Below are 17,559 nucleotides of genomic sequence, written 5' to 3'. Positions count from 1 at the left end.
GTCAAGGGATCTAATAACATTGTAATTTCAATTTTAAGTGTATCAAAAGTCAAGTTTGGTGGCCCAAAGCTTTATGTAGTTGTCAATTTATATGTAAGTCCATATAGGTTTGGAGCATAGTGTATTGTGAAGAGAAAATTTTTAAGTCATGTCACTTGGGCTTGGCTTAATACACTTACATGCTATTCATTTTGCATCGAATACAACATTTTACTTTGTAAAGGCATAGGATGAGATCTTCAAGAAGTCAAGGCAAAGGGCGTACCATGTTTCCAATTATATCTTTAAATTTACACTAGTTGAATTATTTACAAAACTAAGGCCCTGGGATTGAAATTTTGTGGCAAGCAAAACAATGGATTGCATATCTGGAAGTACCAAATGAGGTTTAGGGTTTAGGGTTTACAATCTAGCAATTATGTTACATATTCTCTAGTGGTAATTGTATATTGTACTGCATGATGGTTGGATACCTATTTTATATATAGCTCGTCGAGAAAATTTACCAGTGGAGAACTATTTTTAGTTTATTTATTTCTTTAGAAAATGTATTCACTCTCTCTTCAATATTTCTTTATTTTAAAAATCATTTTTTAGAAAATCAATTTCGTGTGCACCTCGAAGCTTCCCAACCCTTTTTCATAAATAGTATCGCCTTCTTAACTTTTACTTTCTAAATAAAAGCCTTGCATGTCATTTACTAAAATTTTCCAATATGCAAATAAAAGCTCCTCTCTCCTTTTTACAAAGGCACCATTTCCTCTCATCTGCAATGCTCTTCTTCTTTTCAAGCTAATCCTGATTCTCTCCTCTATGCCTGTGAAAAAGACAAGCATAGCCATACTAGGTAATCTCTCTCTGTCTCATCTTCTTCTCCATCTCATTCCCTTCTCTGTCTCACTATCTGTGCATATGTCATTTTCACTTTCAGAAGTATTATAAAAGTTAAAGTTTCTAGGATAATGTTTACCAACTCTATCTTCTCATGCCTATGTACAACTAAAATATATTCAATTTTTTCTTTTTCCTCTCACTAATAGAATGCTCAATTTTGGAGCATTAGGTGTACTCTAATGCTGTAAAATTATGGACCTTAATTGAGATTATCATAATGATATTATTTTATATATATATATATATATATATATTACTTCATACTTGCATTTGCCCAATTGAATGTCTATTACATTCTTCAATTGTATATTCCTTAAATAATATTATATTGCATGGTAGATCTCTGTATAGTAATCATATACCACTGGTCATATCATATTTAGGGAAGGAAGCCACTACACAATGCCTATGGGCGAAAATAAAGAGTGTTTTCACCCATAGGCTTGGCGCCGTTCTATTTTTTTGAATCGCGTGGATTAAAAAACTGCAACGGACCTACTATGTCCATTGCGGTCAAAACACATGCAGAAATCGCCACAGACATAGCATGTCAGTAGCGGGGTGAAACATTGTTCACAATCATATATCAAAGTTTCTATTATATTCACAAATAAAATTTTCTTCTCACATATCCCAAAAAAATTGGTTATAATGTTTCATTTACTTTTTTTTATGAATGCCATCTTTCTTTTAAGAGTTTTACTATCTATTTCACATAACTCTCTCTTCCAGAAATCGTCTTTCGATTAATGGATTTTCATGTGCTATTTCCGAACCTTCAGAAATCGTCTTTCGATTAATGGATTTTCATGTGCTATTTCCGATCCCTATTTCGTAAGTATCATCACCTTTTTAGCTTTTTACTTTTTAAAAAGGTAATCGTGCTTGTTATTTTCCGAAATCATCCTCTATGCAAATAAACAACTCCTTTGTTCCTCTCTTTAACAAGGAGCCCCAATCTCTTATCTCTAATGGTTTCATTTCAGATCATTCTTGATTCTCTCGCCTATGTGGTTTCCAAAACCATCGCAAGTTAACCATTTCCATAACATATCATCTATCTCTCTCTCTCTCTCTCTCTCTCTTTCTCTCTCAGTTTCTTCTCGCTCTCTATAATTTTGTGGATACGCCTAGATCAATTTATATTTTAGAATTCTATATAAGGATGAACTTTTCCGAGAAAAATTTATCTGTCTTGCTCTCTCTTTGTCATCCTCATATCCACTACAACTAAATTATACTCATTTGGTTCTCTCTCTACTCTGCATCCTAATGCTCAAAGACCTTAGGAACATGTTTACATATATTATTACAATTATATGATATTTTTTATTACGTTATATTTTTATAAGCCAAATTGATAGTCATTTACATTCTTCAGGCATAAAAGTTCACTATTGAATTGCCTGGTACACCTGCATAAGGAAGGGAAAAATTTTTGTGTGACCCCAATAACATATAGAATTGAACAACAGTGATTGCTCATGCAACAATGTCTTGCCAATACTGTTTTATTTTGTATTTTGTTTCTACAAAATCTTTTTGGATGAAAATTTGGGTGTCCCATAATAAAATTAAGACAAACCTGGAAAAAATAAAAAATAATATTTTTCATAAAAATGACCAAAATGATCCTAAAGTTTTTGGGGCTATTCTAATAATTTTTGTCATTAGAAATATTTTATTATTATTTTTATTATGTACGCCCCTGTAAGATCTATGTAGGCTCCAAATTTTGTTTCAAAATGTTATATAGAATAAAAATTAAAAATACAAAACTTTGAGCCGTCGGATCAACATCTGACGGTTAAGGGTGTGCTTGTGAGATTGTGACTCATCTCAGCCATCTACTCAGATTTGATAGCTGAGATCAGGGACTACACATACTATATATGTGGGTATGGTCACATAGAATGCTTTTCCCATAAGGAAATTAAGTGCTACACCACATAATATATCAATAAATCTAGAGAAATCTTTTTTTTCATCAAAGTTTATATTATCTTCTCAAGGATACTTTATCCTAAATTTCCTAAAAAATACTTATATTTCTTTTTAGGGTGCGGTTTGCATGGAGCCTAGGCTCTAAACAATCAAATTAGAGTTTACCTTCAAATAGTGTCGAGAAATGTAATTTTAATATTGGAAATCTTTGTGATAGCCTTAAAATATATTTTTATACTTATTTATAAATTTTAAATCCTCAAAAATAGTGTAGATCGACAGATATAAGAAAACTTGAAAGTCTTGAAAATTGACGGTTCAAAAATGTGTTACAAAATACACTATTTCTAAAATTTGAAATCCATTTTTTTCTTACGTCCATGCATATTGATGTCGAGATGATCAATTTGAGGATATTTGAGCATCAAAACGACCTCTTCTAGTAAAATTTTTGAGGAAGGCTCTAATTTGATTGTTTAGAGCCCCAACACTACATAAACTTTTCCCTTCTTTTTAAAATGCTATTTTCTATTTCAATTATTATGTCTACTCCCCATAGTTTTTGCTCTCTCTCTCTCACACACACAACGTCTCTTTTATATAAGAGTAATGATCTATGATATCCTCCCACACCTATGTGTGTAGGATCTCAAAGGATCACTATTAAATTTGGTATAGATCTTTAAAAGAGTCAAAATCCCACACCTATGTGATAATTTTTTTAGAGATTTATGTCAAATTTAATGGTAATCCTTTAAGATCCTATACTAATGGGTGTGGGAGGGTATCATAGGATCATTACTCTTTACATAAATGCTCGCTTTTTTATTTTTATAAAATCACTCTTTTCAAATATGGATGCTTTTTGCCCTTTCCTTTTCCATAAATGTCACCATGTTCTTTACCTTTTTTTTTGTATATAAAAATCTTGTGTGAGATTTTATGAAATTATTCCCTTGCATATAAATATATCTTCTCCTCATGCGTTTTCTATCATCTCTAATAGGCTCCGCCTGTTCAAGTAAGCTTGATTCTCTCACAGTTGAGGCTCTCAGCACCGTCCAAAGAGAACCATTACCGTATAAGGTCAAATTTCTCCGTTTGCACGTGCATGTCAATTTGTGTTTTAGAATTATTTTATAAAGTTAAGAAATTTTCTAGCGACTCTTACTCTCTCTCTCTCATCCCCCGCCTCACGAAAAATTAAAAAAAAAACAACCATGTACATCTATCCTATGATCGAGAAATATGGTTTTGGCCCACCTTCAAATAGTATCGAGAAATATGGTTTCAATATTGGAAAGTTTTATGATAGCCTTAAATTATATTTGCATCTTTAGTTATAAAAATTAAAGTTTAAAACATAGTGTAGATCGATCAGATCTATGAAAACTAAATTTTTTTAAAAATTGACGATCCCAAAATGCATTATTTCCAAAACTTGAAATCTATTTTTTTCTCATGTCCATTTATCTTGACGTCCAGATGATCAACTTGATAATATTTGGGCATCAAAACAACCTTTTCTAATAAAAGTTTTGAGATAGGCTCTAATTTGATTGTTTAGAGCCTATGCTCTATATAAAATTTTCCCTTAATAAAAAAGTTACACTCGTCAATAGTAAACTTCAATTTTATCAATATTCTTTTGCATAGAACACCGACGTATGATAATTAATTTTCGATTCTATATTTTGTTTTTTAAACTTTTTACTTATCGATCAATACTTTATCCCTTATATCTTTTCCCAGATGTTACTTCTTAGGTTTCACTTATTGTCATAAATGCTTTTTTTCTCATAATAATATTTTTCTCTTTTGGAAAACTCTCTCCCTCAATATTTCATATTTTGAAAAAAAAAAAAACCCTTTGAAAAAAAAAGAATTTGATCTATGCCTCCAAGAATATGCCTCAATATATTTTTGCTTCTTATTAATCTAAATAAAAGCTTTGCTTGTTATTTTTCAAAATTTGTCATGTCCGCAAGTATACAGTATCATTTCTTCCTTTTTAACAAGACACTCATTTTTCTATCACCATGTCTCCTTTTCAAATTAGTTGTGATTCTCTCACCTCGAATTCTCTTTAAGCTACCTCAATCCTTCTGTGCATACATGCATGTTAGTGCTAGCAACGGGATAGGCTTGTGTTGGGCTAGTACATGCCCTAGCCCAAGCCTCGTCCTGGCCTTGACAGGGCCTACAAAAAAAAAATCAATGCAAAGGAAAAGTAAAAAAGGTCCAGGGCGGGCAAAACTGAGCCAATCTGGTAATTGCCTTGGCCCTGACCCAGCCCGGCCTGACCATCAAGCCATATTTTGTCGTCCAGGCATTAGTATTTTAAGGTCCACCCATATCTTATCTAAGAAAATTTCTTATTTTTTTTTTAAAGAAGATACTTTTTATATTCACAAAAGCAACCTTCTTTCAACTTTTCCAACAAAATTGCTTCCAAAGTTTCATTTGTTTTTTACAAATACCACTGTCTTTTTTAATTTTTACATTCATCTTCTCATAGTTACTTTTTTCTATAATTGGAATATATATATATATATATAACTCATATAGGGTTATATTAAGGTATTCACACAATAAGTAATTTATTATTGTACTCAACAATTTTAGACATTTTTATACTTTTGTTTTATACATGAAGTATTTTTTTAATAAGAGCAATTTTGATCATTAAGAGGGTGTGATGTCATCCACATGGAACATTAAATGCCACTAGTGTGCTCTATGTGGGTGATATCACACCCTATGTTGATAACAACATACACTTCAAATGACCAAAAATACTCTTGTTAAAAAAATGCTCAATGTACAAACAATGATATAAAAAAGTCTAAACTTGTTGAGTACAATGATAAATTATTTCATAACCAATATATATATATATATATATATATATATAAACATCTTCCCAACGCCTATAGGCGAAAATGAATAGTGATATTGCATACCCACATCACCGTCCAAAGTTCATTGCACGGTCACAATTGTCCAGTAGTTTTTTATTTTTCATTTTTTTTTCTACAAATCAGAACGACCTGAAATTTAGAGCATGTGTACATCTTAGTGAGGTGCACCAAATAAAAATATAAAAAACATAATTCATGAAAACAAATTGATCAAAATACCCTCAAAATATTTCGGGAGTATTTTGGTCAATTTTTTTCTTGTAAAATATTTTTTTGATATCTTTCGTAGATTCACCTATTTTTTATGAACACACACTCCAAACTTTAGATCATTCTGATTTGTAGAAAAAAAATGAAAATTAAAAAGCTACCAAACAACTGTTTATTTTCGCCTAGTATCTTCCTATATATATATATATATATATATATATATATATATAGGAAAAATCTTTCCAACGCCTATAGGTGAAAATGAATAGTGATTTCACCTATCCTCATCACCGTCCAAATTTCATATCACGGTCACGATTGTTTGGTAGTATTTTAATTTTCATTTTTTTCTATAAATCAGAATTAGCTGAAATTTGGAAGGTATGTACATCCTACTGAGGCGCATTTAATAAAAATATAAAAAAAATTATCTGCAAAAATAAATTGACTAAAATACCCCTGAAACATTTTGGGGGTACTTTGATCAATTGTTTTCATGTAAAATATTTGTTTATAATTTTCGAAGATTTCCCTATTTTTTATTAACACAATTTCCAAATTTCAAGTTATTTTGATTTGTAGAAAAAAAATGAAAAAAAAAATACTACCAAATAATCGTGACCGTGCAATGAACTTTGGACGATGGGGGTTGGAAAAATCATTGTTCATTTTTGCCTATAGGTGTTGCGTAGTGTTTTCCATATATATATATATATAAAGATACTACAAAACGCCTATAAGTGAAAATGAATAGTGATTTCGCCTACCATCAACACCGTCCAAAGTTCATCGCACAATCACATTTGTCTGGTAGTGTTTTATTTTTCATTTATTTTGTACAAATCGAAATCTCCTGAAATTTAGAGCGTGTGTACATCTTAGTAAGACGCATCTAATAAAAATATTTGAAAAATAATTCACAAAATATAAATTGATCAAAATATATTTTGGTCAATTTATATTTTGTGAATTATTTTTTTCATATTTTTATTACGCGTGGCTCACTAAGATATATACACGCTCCAAATTTCAAGTAATTTGGATTTGTAAAAAAAAAATTGAGAATTGAAACACTACCGGATAACTCTGTGAATGTGCGATAAAGTTTGGATGGTGATGAGGGTAGGCGAAATCACTGTTCATTTTTGCCTATAGGTGCTGAGAAGAGTTTTCCTATAGGCGAAAATGAATAATGATTTCGCCTACCCTCATCACCATCCAATTTTCATTGCACGACCACATTTATCTGGTAGTGTTTCAATTTTCAGTATTTTTCTACAAATCCAAATTACTTGAAATTTATAGTGTGTGTATATCTTAATGAGGCACACCTAATAAAAATATGAAAAAAATAATTCAAAAAATATAAATTGACCGAAGTACCCCCAAAAATTTACAGGGGCATTTTTCGATCAATTTATATTTTGTGAATTATTTTTTTCATATTTGTGTTAGTTGCGTCTCACTAAGATTTACACAAGCTCCAAATTTCAGATCATTTTGATTAAGAAAATAAAATGAGAATTGAAATACTACTGAACAACTGTGACCGTGCGATGAGATTTGGATGGTGATGATGGTAGGCGAAATCACTGTTCATTTTCGCCTATAGCCATTTTGTAGTATCTTCTTATATATTACGCTTCCCAAATATATATATATATATATATATATATATATATATATATATATATATATATATATATATATATATATATATAAAATGTCTTCCCAACACCTATAGGTGACAATAAATAGTGATTTTACCTACCCTCATCACCGTCCAAAGTTCACTGCACAGTCACGATTGTCCGGTAGTGTTTCATTTTTCATTTTTCTTTTACAAATCGGAATGATTTAAAATTTGGAATATGTGTACATCTTAGTGAGGCACACCTAATAAACATATAAAAAAATAATTCGTAAAAACAAATTAACCAAAATATCCTTGATACTTTTTGGGGGTATTTTGGTCAATTTATTTCATGTAATATATATATATATATATATAGTAATATGATGCAACAATCTTCAAAAACCATGTTAGGTACATTTGTTTGATACAAATTTTAAAATATGCATTCCTTTCATTCTAATGAACAACCACAAAAAAAGAAAATTTGAAAATACAACCTAAAAAGTATTTTTTTATCCCAATTAACATAGGCTATCCATTTTGATAAGATGCTTAGATCTAGGCCTTAGAAGGAATTTTATTTTCCAATTTTATTAGATGCCTTTATTTTCATTAGATGAACAATGTTAAAAAAAAAAAAAAAAGATTTTGAGTTAGTAAAGGCTAAGATCTTGAAATTCACCAAATGATTGGTCTATATTCATTGTTGAAGGAAACTCATTTTGACCATATCTAGAGTTTAAATTGACCTTTTATTTTTTTTCTGGATTGATTATTGAGATGAAGAAAGTGTGTGAAAAAGTTTAGGTTTTACAAATACTGTAAACATGGTTTTCTAGAAGTGTGTAGTATAATGCAACCACACTTCTAGAAAACCATGTTTGCAGTATTTGTATGACCAAAATTTTGCACACACTCTCTTCATCTAAATAATCAATAAAAAAAAAATCAATTTAAACCCTAGATATGGTTAAAATGAGTTCCTTCCAACAACGAATCTAGACCATTCATTTGATGAATTTCAAGATCTTAGTCTTTACAAACTCAAAATCATTCTTTTCTTTTTTAACATTGTTCATCTAATAATAATAAATTCATTTCAAAAAAGTGGAAAAGAAAAAGTCGTTCTAAGGCTTAGATCTAAATATCTAATCAAAATGGATGGCCTATGTTAATTGGGCTAAAAAAAATACTTTCTAGGTTGTGTTGTTAACTTTTTCTTTTTTGTGGTTGTTAATTAGAATGAAAATAGTCTATATTCTAAAATTTGGATTAAAAAATAGCCCTAACATGGTTTTTGAAGGTTGTTGCATTATATTATGATACAACCGTTGCATGAAATCACTAACCATATATATGTGGGTAATGATTTCATGCAACGGTTGTATCATAGTCTAGTGCAACAATATTCAAAAATCATGTTAGCGCCATTTATTTGATCCAAAATTTGAAATATATATTATCTTCATTTTAATTAACAATCACAAAAAAGAAAATTTTGAAAACGGAACCTAGAAAGTATATGTTTAGCGCAACTAACATAGACCGTCCATTTTCATAAGATGCTTTGATCTAGGCCTTAGAAGGAATTTTTTTTTTTTTTTCCAATTTTTTTAGATGGATTTATTATAGTTAGATGAACAATGTTAAAAAATAAAAAAATGATTTTGAGTTTGTAACGACTAAGATCTTGAAATTCACTAAATGAATGGCCTAGATTCGTTGTTGGAGGGGACTCATTTTAACCATATATAGGTTTCAAATTGATCTTTTTTTTTTTTTTTGAGATAATTATTGAGATGAAGAGAGTGTGTTTGCAAAATTTTGGATCATACAAAAACCACCAACATGGTTTTTAAGAAGTGTGGTTGCATTATACTATGATACAACTGTTGCATGAAATCATTGCCCTACTTTAATGTTGAGCAACGTTTGTATCATTGCTCTACACATTAGTCCAATAGCCCAGATCAAATATGTATCGATCTAATAGTCACGACCTCATTTCATATTTGAATTTTAATTTTTTTATATAATTTTAAATCATGTAAACTTTTAAGCATATATTATTTAAAATAGAAGAATCTAATTAAAATATTAAAGAAATAATTCACAAGAAATAAAATGACCAAAATACCAAAAAACTTTTCAAGGGTACTTTGGTAAGTTTATTTATTACGAATTATTGTTTTTAATATATTTATTAGGTGTAGCTTGATGAGAAGAATGGACACCTAAAAGTTTAAATGAATTGGACTTGTAAAAAAAAATTAAAATTAAAATACAAAATGAAGTCGTGATCGTCAGATCCGCCCAGATTCAATCTGGGTCATTGGGCTCATATGTAGATATAAACTAGCGGGTTAACCTATATAGGAAAATGCTGAGGTTAACCCGTTAGCTTATATCTACATATGAGCCCAATGACCCAGATTGAATCTGAGCCGATCTGACGGTCACGATCTCATTTCGTATTTGAATTTCAATTTTTTTTTTCTGTAAATCCAAATCATTTGAAATTTTAGGCATCCATTCTTCTCATCAAGGCGCACCTAATAAAAATATGTAAAAAATAAATCTTAATAAATAAATTAATCAAAATACCCGTGAAAAGTTTTTAGGGTATTTTGATCAATTTATTTATTATGAATTATTTTTAAAATATTTTTATTAGATTATCTTATTTTAAAAAAATACACGTCTAAAATTTCAAGTGATTTGAATTTGAAAAAAAAAAAAAAATTCAAATACAAAATGAGGTCGTGCCTATTAGATTCGCCCATATTCAATCTGGGCCATTGGGCCTAGGGGTAGATATGCGCCAGTGGGCTAATTTTTTAATTGTTCGCCCTATTTTTTAGTACACACATCTTAAATTTCATTATGATCCGATTTGTAGAAAAAATATTAAAATCCATATAGTGATATGCATTCTGAACAGCATGATAAAGATCTTACGGCTTCTATTCCACATATATCACTATTCATTATAGCTACTCAGCTATTATAAGGTTTACTCATATATAGGAAAAAGCTAACATTAGCTGGGCAGCTATAATGAATAGTAATATTAGTGGAATCCCAACCGACAGATCTTTATCGAGTGGTTTAAAATACATATTACTATTTTAATTTTAATTTTTTTCAAAAAATCTAATTAAGATGAAATTTTAGGTGTATATAACTAACACTATTGCACACCAAATAACAATATGAATTTTTTTTTTCAATAATTTAAAAAGACCAAATTACCCCATCACTTTTCAAGGGTATTTTGATCATTTTATATTTTGGTAAATATTTTTTTTATATTTTTAATTGTGCTCCCTATTTTTTAATACACATGTCTAAAATTTCATTATGATCCGATTTTTAGAAAATAATATTAAAATTCATCTACTGATATGCATTCTGAACCATATGATGAAGATTTGTCACCTCCAATTCTACCTATATTACTATTCATTATAACTGCACAACTATTATAAGGTTTACTTCTATATATATATATATATATATATATATATATATATATATATATATATATATATATATATATATATATATATATATATATATATATATATATATATATATATAGGAAGATACTACAAAACGTCTATAGGCAAAAATGAACGGTGATTTTGCCTAACCTCATCACCGTCCAAAGTTCATCGCTCGGTCACGATTATCCGATCATATTTTATTTTTCATTTTTTTTACAAATCGAAATGATTTTAAATTTGGAATGTGTGTTTATAAAAAATAGGCGAATCAACTAAAAATATCAAAAAAATATTTTATATGAAATAAATTAACCAAAATACCCTCAAAACGTTTCAGGGGTATTGTGGTCAATTTGCTTTACAAATTATTTTTTTATAATTTTATTAGGTGCACCTCACTAAGATGTACATAGCTTCAAATTTCAGATCATTTGGATTTGTAGAAAAAAAAATAAAAAATAAAATACTGCCGAACAATCGTGACCTTGCGATGAACTTTGGACTGTGATGAGGGTAGGCGAAATCACTGTTCATTTTTTCCTATAGAAGTTGGAAAAAATTTTCTAGATATATATATATATATATATATATATATATATATATATATATGGTCAGTGGATTGTGTCAGTCCACGGGTTGACTGCTATAATGTCAGCTAATGGCCATAGATTCAATCTGGGTTGATCTGACTGTTATAATCTCATTTCATATTTGAATTTTTATTTTTTCTTATAAATCCAAATAACTAAAATTTTAGGTGTTTATTCTTCTCATCAAGGTAAACCTAATAAAGATATAAAAATAATAATTCGTAAAATATAAATTGACTAAAATACCCATGAAATGTTTTAGGGGTATTTTGGTTAATTTATATTTTAAGAATTATTTTTTCTATATTTTTATTAGATTCTTCTATTTTAAGGTTGCAACCTTATATAAACTTTTCCATATATATATATATATATATATAGGCAGCTATAATGAATAGTAATATAATCGGAATCGCAGTTGTCAGATCTTCTTTATGTGGTTCTGAATGCATATCACTATATGTATTTTAATATTTTTTCTAAATAATGGATCATTATGAAATTTTAAAAGTGTGTACTAAAAAACGGGGCGTACAATTAAAAAATATATAAAAAATATTTTTCAAAATATAAAAAGATTAAAATACCCCTTAAATTTGATGGGGGTAATTTGGTCATTTTAAATTATTGAAAATAATTTTTTTATATTTTATATAGTGAGAAATAGTGTTATGTATATACACCCAAAATTTTATCTTAATCAGATTTATAAAAATAAAAAAAACATTAAAATTAAAATAGTGATATACGTTCTGAACTACATGATGAAGCTTTAATGCCTGAAAATTCAGCTATATTCATATTTCATTATAGCTGCTCAGCTATTGGAAGGTTTCTATATATATATATATATATATATATATTGTAATGCTCAATACGGGTTACCAAAAGTCAAAAATCATTTACTTATTTATTTCTATCATTTGACACTCCCTAAGTTATGTTAAGGCTTCGAATTGCAACCTTTTTAAAAACCATTAGTGTATTTGCAGAAACCAAATCCGTTGAATAGTTACTATTACAATACTTCCGGTATTTGGAAAAGGAATTTAAGAGTTGATAAAATTTTGCTATAAGCTCATCAACTACTCGGTGTCAACAAGGAACCAATTGAAGTATATCATCCTTTGATAGAGTTGTCTAGAAGTTAATTTAGGAAACAAATGTTGAACTTTGAAAAGGCAGATCCTAATCAAGTTCTTAGGCCCACATGCTCCAAGTCCATTGAAAATCCCATAGGAAATAAGTTAGCGATTTTAGGAGTCCATTGGGGCCATAGGTTTACTCTTGGCCATCAATATCACTACTGCAGAATAGAAAAAGAGAATAGGACATCCAAATAGTTACAATCACTGTTTTTAGACTCGGCGGAGTGGCCAAGTAACTCACGTCTGACAAAGTCCAAGTACCTTGGCTGTGTAGATTTTTTGTACCTTGGTTATAATCAAAGCTACTATAAAAATAGATTTAGTATTTTCCCCTTATTAGAGGACTTTTGTTAAATTTTCATTTGTATGTTAGGAAAATGATTTAAATGGATTATAGTTTCATTTGGGTTTCATGAGTTTTGGAAATTTGAGTTTAGCTTGAGTATGTTTAGTTTTTGAATTCACCAGAATGGTTTTCTGCACATTACCAAGTAGTGTGGATTGTTTAACTCATTCTGTAGGTGATTCTTTGGGAGCTTCCTTAATAAAGAAGGGACATCTTTCCACCCTCACATCCCTAACACTAATTGGGGTAGATGATCTATAGGGTTCTTCAACAAAGAATGGATAACCATCATTAGTCCATGACAAGATCACCCAACACAGTAGAGTGGGTAGATATCAAGATACCAAATGAACCTAAAACTCTATGAACCTTCTGCATCCCACAGGAGAGTATATATCATTTTTTTAAACTTCTATAGGAAAACTGTTTGTCCTCACAAGAGCAACAACATGGTTTCCTCTAATTCCATCTCCAATGCCCATTAATTTAGTTAGTGGAGATAAGCTAAAAATAAAGATTAAAATAACCAAATGGTTCCTAAAATAAAAATGCAATAATAAGTGGTTCTCTTTTCTTTTCTTTTTTTTCTAAGATTTTACCACAAAATTTGCTATTGCAACAAATGTGTTGTCTATTGAAACATTTCCAACTAGTTACAAATGGTATTTATTAATAGGAACATTTAGCAATCAATTAGAGTGGAACATATTTATGACTTTATTTGGAGGTTCAGTTTGATATTCAATGATTTGAATTGTTCCTGAACAGCTCTTTTCCAGCACTTGTATTACAGTGAAGGAATTCCATTCCTCTCCACCATATTAGTTGATCCTCTGATTTTGTGTGGAGAGTTAAAGATCAACCAGGACATTATCTCATCCTCTTATTTTCAAAATTAACAGTGTAAATAATGGAAAGAGAGATGAAGAGGCATAGGAGCTATGCTCAGACAACCAACGACACAGTACAAATAATCAAGGGTGGTGGTTCCGACCGTTTAAGTGAATTGCCTAAGCCTATTCTTGATTCAATTCTTTCCCTCTTGCCAATCAAAGATGCAGTAGGAACATCAGTCCTATCCCATAATTGGAAGCATGTTTGGACTAAGATTCCCCACTTGACTATAGACCTGCAATCCGTGCTCCCGAAGAGATTTCCTTATCGTAATTCTACCAAGAGACACGAAAGGTTTATCTATGGAGTAAATCAAATCTTTATTCATCACAAAGGAGCGATTCAAAGGTTTAAGCTAGATGCTGACTTCTTTCTTTGCCACAATGCTCTGGATATGTGGATCTTTCTCCTTGTAGATAGAAAGATTGAGGAACTCATTCTCTGCAATAAGCGTCTCACGAAGGAGTCCAACAAAGTTTATGAGGTACCCTGTCTTTTATTCAATTGTAACACACTGAAGTTGTTGGAGATTGTTGATTGCAAGCTTAAACCTCCACCCAACTTTAAGGGTTTCAGCAATATGAGGACTCTCAAGCTCACTCACTGTGTACTAAGGGATAGCTTGGTTCAAGGCATATTGAAGTCTCCATTTCTTGAGACACTAGAAATCTGTGATTGCAAGCTAAAACCCAAATCCAACTTTGATGGTTTTCCTAGAGTCAAAACTCTTAAGCTTAGCCAATGCAAACTCACAGAGATCCTGATTGAGGGTATACTTACGAAATCTGACTGTCTTGAGTTCTTATTAATAGATGATTGCTGGGGTTTCAACTATATTTTGGTTAGTCTTCCGAATCTTCGAGTGTTACATGTTAAGTGTGCAGTCAGTGTTCATCTTGAGAAAACACCAAAGCTTGGGGATGTTTTACTTTCACCAACTTTTCTTTGTAAAGAACATGAAGATGATTATAGAGCAGCGCTCTCTGATAGCAAAATCTTTCAGGGTGATTTGCTGCACGTCGCAACCCTTTCCCTTGGATCTCTCATTATAAGGGTAACTGCTTCTTTCTTCATGCTCTTATTAATGTTCTCATATTATTGATTGTGAAGCAATATGTTTTGACATGTTCTCTTGGATCTAGGTCCTTGGTTCAATTGGCATTAATTGGTATTCTGTGGGGACATTTGAGAATTTAAGCAAGTTAGAGGTGGGAATTTTACCTATCGAAGCAAGGGACAGAATTATGGTTTCCAAATTGCTTCGTGCTTCTCCTTATCTAAAGAAACTCATTGTTGGGGTTAGTCTTCTTACTCTTTAAAACCTTAGCTTTGCTTTATGCTTTCGTGTTCCTAATTTGTTATTTTCATTGTAACTGATCATGCGCTCCGAGTTTTTGTGGCCATTACAAAGAAATACAGGACTGGTCATGACCAAATTGAGAGTGATAGCTCTGAGATATTCAAATTTGAAACTCATGGTACTTAGATGTTTATTTTGTTCCATTTTCCTGCATATGACTCTGGTTCTGTGGTGCAGGATGACCCTTACAAACATGCAATTGGATCTTATTGCGACGAAGACAAGTATTGGGAGACCCAAGCAACTTGCTATTGCCTCATGCATCACCTTGAGACCATTCACATATCAGTATCAAGAATCTACCCCCTGCATAGGCAGTATGATAGGCCAGGTTATGATACTAAAATCTCAAGAGCAAGGCCTATTTTTGATACGAAATTTGCGAAATTCTTACTTGTCCATTCGCGTGTGTTGAAGAAGATGAGAATCCATATGCGTTTATTGTCCTATCACGGGATGGAAGACAAGGATGTGATCAGAGAGGATCTCATGCAAGTTAAATGGGCATCTCCCCATGTAGATTTAATATTCCCTTGATTTTGTGGAGGATTTTTTTCAAATGAACTAATAGCAATCTTGGACGTGCTTACTTATCAAGTGTGGATCCCGCTCATGGATTTTCTACTTTTCTGTGATGGTTTCATACTTTAGAGAAAATAAAATTACCAGTCTTCTAAAACAATTATCATAATATCTCTATCTTATATGATGCTAAAGATATTTTTAACTTGTTTTTCTGTCCATCGATTTTGGTTTTCTTTCAGGCACATAATTTGGGACTTCATATGAATTTAGGCAACATAGTAGATTTAGCATTGGCCTGAGAATGTTTGAAAGTGCTACTTTTTCTTCAAATGCATTTTTTAGGACCAACACAATATTTGTTAAATTGTTTACCTTGTAGAATCACATTTGCAATGACGAATTGGAATGGGAATAAATATATTACGTAAATTCTTTATGGTATAATACTATTTACCTTTGATACAAGAAGGCCATAATTATTGAATTGGAATGGGATATAATACTATTTACCTTTGATACAAGAAGGCCACAATTACTGAATTGGAATAGGAATAAATATATTACGTAATTTCTTTATGGTACACAATAATACTATTTACTTTTGATACAAGTACACAATAATACTATTTACTTTTGATGCAAGAATACTATTTACTTTTGATACAAGAAGACCACAATTACTTTCCAAAACCTATGGTCTGCACACCTCGCCATGTGGCTCTCCTTACTTCGCACGCGCTATCCTTGTTGAGCACAAAGAGGTATTTATTTACTACAACTTTCATTTACTTCTTCGATGTGGGATAATGTGAAAAGTTATTAACTTGAAACATTAATATATTATATATTTTGTTTGCGCTTTTAATATTACTAAGTTGCATGTGGCATACTGGTTATCAAATGCCTTTTGCGTATGGAGGGCGTTGGTTCGAATCCCCTTTTAGGAAAAAATGTTGCTTTTTTATTTTTATTATTTTATTTTTTTTGCCAAATTTTTTTATTATAAAAAAAATGAAAGGGTTTTTTTATCAATTTCTCTTTTTGTAAAGAAATTTTATTATAAAAAAAATGAAAGGTTTTTTTTTTATCAATTTTTCTTTTTGTCAAATTTTTTTCTTATCAATAAAATAAAAAGTTTCTTATAAAAAAAAATGAAAGGTTCTTATCAATTATTTTTCTTGTCAAATTTTTTTCTTATAAAAAAAAATGAAAGGTTTTTTTATCAATTTCGTTTTTTGTCAAAATTTTTTCTTATCAAAAAAATGAAGGGTTTTTTTATCAATTTCGCTTTTTGTCAAATTTTTTTCTTATCAATAAAATAAAAATTTTCTTATAAAAAAAATGAAAGGTTCTTATCAATTATTTTTCTTTTCAAATTTCTTTTGTTTGTCAAAAAAATAAAAGGTTTTTGTCAAAAAAATAAAAAATAAATAAAAATTTAATGTAAAAAACAAAAGTTCTTATAAAAAAATAATAATACAACAATTATTTTTTATCAAAAAAAAGGTTCTTGCTAAAAACAAAAAAAAATATAACACGACAAACATTTCTTGTAAAAAAATAAAAGGTTTTTTTCAAAAAAACT

General features: G+C 30.1%; 1 protein-coding gene across 4 annotated transcripts; it reads left to right on the top strand.

Annotated features, from left to right (window-relative positions):
• The first annotated feature begins 676 nt into the window (after positions 1-676).
• On the top strand, positions 677-16,046 carry LOC18426003 (F-box/FBD/LRR-repeat protein At1g13570). 4 transcript variants are annotated; one of them, XM_088872964.1, is made up of 5 exons: positions 677-847; positions 3,845-3,924; positions 13,964-15,143; positions 15,232-15,387; positions 15,627-16,046. In XM_088872964.1, the coding sequence occupies exons 3-5, from the start codon at positions 14,106-14,108 to the stop codon at positions 15,984-15,986; spliced, it is 1,554 nt and encodes a 517-aa protein (XP_088729090.1). In that variant the 5' UTR covers positions 677-847; positions 3,845-3,924; positions 13,964-14,105; the 3' UTR covers positions 15,987-16,046. The 4 variants fall into 4 exon arrangements, with proteins under 4 accessions (XP_088729090.1, XP_088729089.1, XP_006830599.2 ...); XM_088872963.1 differs by having other exon boundaries at positions 713-847; positions 14,098-15,143; XM_006830536.3 differs by lacking the exon at positions 3,845-3,924 and having other exon boundaries at positions 715-847; positions 14,098-15,143.
• The last annotated feature ends 1,513 nt before the right edge of the window (positions 16,047-17,559 follow it).

The sequence above is a fragment of the Amborella trichopoda genome, chromosome 7 (assembly GCF_054954075.1).
Source record: "Amborella trichopoda isolate Santa Cruz 75 chromosome 7, AtrichopodaSantaCruz75HAP2 v2.0, whole genome shotgun sequence".
NCBI classification, from domain to species: domain Eukaryota; kingdom Viridiplantae; phylum Streptophyta; class Magnoliopsida; order Amborellales; family Amborellaceae; genus Amborella; species Amborella trichopoda.
The sequence above is the reverse complement of the archived record's forward strand: the minus strand, read 5'-3'. Positions and strand labels throughout refer to the sequence as shown.